Source organism: Pinus tabuliformis, chromosome 2_2 (genome assembly GCF_031772625.1).
Source record: "Pinus tabuliformis cultivar Carrire ecotype Pingquan chromosome 2_2, CPIR1, whole genome shotgun sequence".
NCBI lineage: Eukaryota > Viridiplantae > Streptophyta > Pinopsida > Pinales > Pinaceae > Pinus > Pinus tabuliformis.
In genome coordinates this window covers 1,295,194,683-1,295,199,211 of record NC_142300.1, presented here as the reverse complement: position 1 = coordinate 1,295,199,211, position 4,529 = coordinate 1,295,194,683, and the positions used below count along the sequence as shown (strand labels likewise).

General features: G+C 37.6%; 1 protein-coding gene across 1 annotated transcript; it reads left to right on the top strand.

Annotated features, from left to right (window-relative positions):
- Positions 1–701: 701 nt before the first annotated feature.
- On the top strand, positions 702–1,890 carry LOC149198252 (uncharacterized). The gene has a single exon (XM_089404100.1). The coding sequence runs from the start codon at positions 1,149–1,151 to the stop codon at positions 1,743–1,745; it is 597 nt and encodes a 198-aa protein (XP_089260226.1). The 5' UTR covers positions 702–1,148; the 3' UTR covers positions 1,746–1,890.
- The last annotated feature ends 2,639 nt before the right edge of the window (positions 1,891–4,529 follow it).

Here is a 4,529-nt window from a genome sequence, read left to right as displayed (position 1 = left end):
AGAAAATGTTTAACTTTGATACCATGTCAAATTTAGGAATAACTCAATACTCTAACAATTATGTTATTTGCTAAAAACTATCAAATTGAGAAATAACTTATTACTTTGATTATTATCTCATTTGCTATATATAGAAAAAGATATACAAAGAAATAGCTATTCATTTTTATATGGTATTATAGAATTCATAAAAATTAATTTATATTTATCTTTCGTAATAGTCCAATCCATTCTTTAAAAAAAAAAAAAAAAAACTAACTATTAACCAAATGAGAAAGCATAAAATACAATTAATTATTTGATAAAACTTTTACAATTATTTGAAAAACCTTAAGTCACTGTGTAAACAAAGGAGACGGCACAGAGAAGAGTAGCAGTGGTGGAATGCAAAGGACAGAAGATCGTGAACTGATTCGCCTCAACACATTTGAAATGCGACGAAATCACTTCAATTTCTTTGTCACAAGCCGATCCGATCGGGCCATGTGACGATTCTTATTAAATTAAAAAAAATAAAAATAAAAAATTCTAACGAGAGTGAAATCTCATCCGTCCTTTGAGACTCAGGCGAAGCATATTAACTTCAAACACAATCGCTGCTTTCGATCTGTCAAAAATTAAAAATCAACACCAGTACATCGACCTGGAATTGAAACAGGCGAACCTTCGGCTAATTAATTGTTCAAAACGTGTAACACTATCAAACAAGTAGCACGATGAAACTACGAAGAAACTCATATGATAAATGAAAAGATGAGCCATCCGGACGTCAGGGAAACCATCGATACATGTCACACACAGACACAAATATCCCGAGTGTCACGGGTCAGGTTTACTGACAGTAAAAACAAACATGACATAACCCCGCCAAGCTATTACGGCCACATCGTGTCACGTGTGGGGTTGGTGTCCGGCCCAACTGGCTATCTTCAACATGACCAAATAGACCATGCTTATCTGTCGTTTCTTCTCTGACGATGCTTTAACGCGATACTTGCGCTGTAGCCACACTCCCAGTGACTACATTCACATATTAAGAACGCCATCACTCCTTATGCCTCTGCCCTCACTTCCTTTACCTCGCCATTTTGAAAAAAATCACTTAAACCTCCCCAGCGCCCCACCCAGACAAAGAAGTTGAGTTCAGAATGGGCAGTTACGTTTCTCGCGCTTCGAACTCTGCACTTTCCACCACTGTGAAAGTCATAAACTCAAATGGCAGCGTTCAGGAACTTCACAGGCGCATAAAGGCGGCAGAGCTGATGCTGGACAATCCTCAGCACTTTGTATGCCACGCCAACGGCTTGCAGATCGGGCGTCGGATTAATCCTCTCACGGCAGACGAAGAACTGGAATTGGGGCATCTCTATTTTCTTCTGCCCATGCCCAAGCTGCACTCCGTGCTCTCTGGGACAGACATGGCCTCCCTGGCATTGAAGGCCAATTCCGCCATGAAAGCTGCAACCAGACAGAACTCCGGCACCAGAATACTCCCCCTGTTTGGAGACCTCACGCGTCCCCTCCAGTCAGAAACGAAAAAGGAGGGTAAACATGGTAGGGCGCAGGAGGAGCAGCTTCCGGTGCCGAAGCTGAATTTGGAAGACGATCCAGAGCTGTTAACGGCGCTTGCGCAGCTGAGATTGAACGCAGGCAAACGCTGGAAGCCAAAGTTGGAGACCATTAACGAGTTCCGGCCAACACTCCGGGATCTGATGCAGTCGAATATTGAGCAGCCGAATTACTGAACACATTGAATTTGATGTTCTTTGGAGAACATGGATCTGCCAAATACGTGAAGAGGCTGTTGAACTACGGACAGGCGCTTCGCTTCATGTATTGCAAACTTGTATTTATTTGGGATCAAACATTCGTATATATGCCTACTTTAATTGTTATTATAAATATATATTGAATGTTATTCTCTGCATTTTTCTCCGGAAAGGGTCATGCTTATCTTATGTGCGGATTAAAGTATATTTAAAATCCATAAATTTAAAAAAAGATTTGATTCCAAAGAAATTTTAAAAATAATTAAATCGATCTTAAGATATATATCTATATATATATATTTTAATTCATGACTATTTAAATTTCAAAATGTTTAATAATTTTTCTATTTAATGATATCTAAAAGTTTAAATATAGTTTTTCCTTTATGATAATCAAATTAGATTTGGTTTCTCAGATTTTGGAAGGAAATAGTAACTATATAGATTTTCTTAGGAAATAGTAACTATATAGATTTTCTTTTTAAGAAAATATCATGATAATTTTCTATGAGTTAGAGTATATATTTTAATAAATATTTTGAAATTGTAATTTATTTCAGTGTATATATGATACTTTATAAAAATTATTTTTCATTTTTATCTTTTTTCACAGTCATAAAGATAATAAAGTCTTTTGTCCTAAATATTTTAGGAATTATTTAATGAGATATTTTATTTTAGATATCATTTTGGGATTCAACTGTATTAAGTGAGTCATTCACCTATGATCATTTCCATGAGAGGTAGTCATAATTGACTAATTTTTCATGATTTGAATAGTTCACTTAGCACTCATTGCATTCGGTGAGTCATTCATGTATGACCATTTCCATGAGAGATAGTCATAATTGACTAATTTCTCATGATTTGAATAGTTCACTTAGCACTCATTGCATCGGGTGATGACCATTTCCATGAGAGGTAGTCGTAACTGACTAATTTCTCATGATTTGAATAGTTCACTTAGCACTCATTGCATCGGGTGATGTTCACATGGGTGAAGAAGTGGGATTGAAACTAGTGAAATGACCCAGATCGCCTCTGACTCACCCATCCCAGATCACCTCTGGCTCAAGCACGCTTAACTATGAAGTTTTCCCCACAATCAAACCCACTTAACTTGCTACCCTATTTGCAAAACCTTAACAAGTATTGTGCCTCATGAACTATTCAAGTAGAGATCCCTTTTCTATTGGAAAGGTATATAATAACATTCATATTAATGGAATGTAGCCATTTGGATGTTACCATCATGTCCGGATGGTATGGCATCAGAGCAATGGTCCCAAGTTAAGTTAAGACATTTTTGCTTAGTGTAACTCTTGCCTTTGGAAATTCCTATTTCCACCACAGAATTTTAATTAATGCCCCTGACATGTGCGGGGGGTAAGGAAATATAACGCGCCCCATCATGTCTGGAGGAGAAAAAAAAACGGCGAGCGTTATATTTCCCTATCCCCGCACATGTCAGGGGGCATTAATTAAAATTCTGTGGTGGAAATAGGAATCGCACTTGCCTTTTTTGTACTCTATCATGCGCAATTTTTAGTCTTGTCAGTACAATCTAAGTCTGGTCTCTGCCATTCTGGTACATGCACAAGCTTGACAACACGCGGACTAACGTCTCTCAGTATACACCCAAACTGACAAACGACCTCTCCATTCACGGGGTTGCATCTTTGTCCAGGTCGTATGATACTCTCTACGGCTCTTATTTTAACTTTCATTTGATATATGGTATTCTAGGACCAACCCCCCCCCCCCCCACAAGCGGAAAAACCACCCGACTCATAGTTTCTGATACCTTTGAACCGTCGTGAGAATGCACACTTATAATCTGCCTTCGGTTTGAGAGAATCGAAACATAATGGAATTTTTTGTTGTTTGTACCACAACGAATCCATGTACCCGGTGACAACTGAGCGATAGATCGTGGATGCAAAGTTTGACTGGGTTGTCACATTGTACAGTGGATTGTGAAGGGAAGACATGACTGCTTTCACCCTCCTCACCCTCCTCTTTCTCTCAGTTCTCTGCATTTCTCTTCTCGCAAAAGCTTTTGACGTACAAATAAAGGTATATATATAAACAAAAGATGTCGGTACATGGGGACCCATTGTGGAGGAGCGGTGTAGCCTTGTACTAAACCTTATGTTGTCTGAATTTTCTAGAGTCGGTCAGAAGAATTTGTCGTACGCTTTTGAGATCGACAAAAATTATTTGAAACAATTCTCTGGTGCAGTTAATTCATGACTCGCACCAAATTCATTTGTGCATATGAGCGCTCTCCTTGGTGGTGATTTTTGTGAGCTACGACTTCGTGTGAGCCAAGGGGAGTTTTAATTCATTCATCATTTTTTTTTTTTTTTTTTTTAATTTCTCTCATTATTGAGGGATATATTATCATTTTGAAGGGTTGCTTGTAATTAAAAAGAAAAGAAAAACAGACCAGGATATTTTTTTAGATAAATTAGACTCTGTCATAAAATATTAGTGCTGCAAATATTTTGATTACTCTTGTTTTAGTTTAAGATTTAAAAAGCATTCCTTATTTTTTCATTATTGTTGGTGTAACAGTCATTGGAAAGGAAAACTATCATGAATGGTCTAGAAAGATCATACACATCTTTATCTTCAATGATTTATAGAAAGGTGTACGTGAAGGAGAAGGTGACCATCCGCTGCCCAACCCACATCAAATGAAGAGATCACCATATGGGAGAACCTGAATAATAAGACCTATGCGTTGATTGTTGTTTC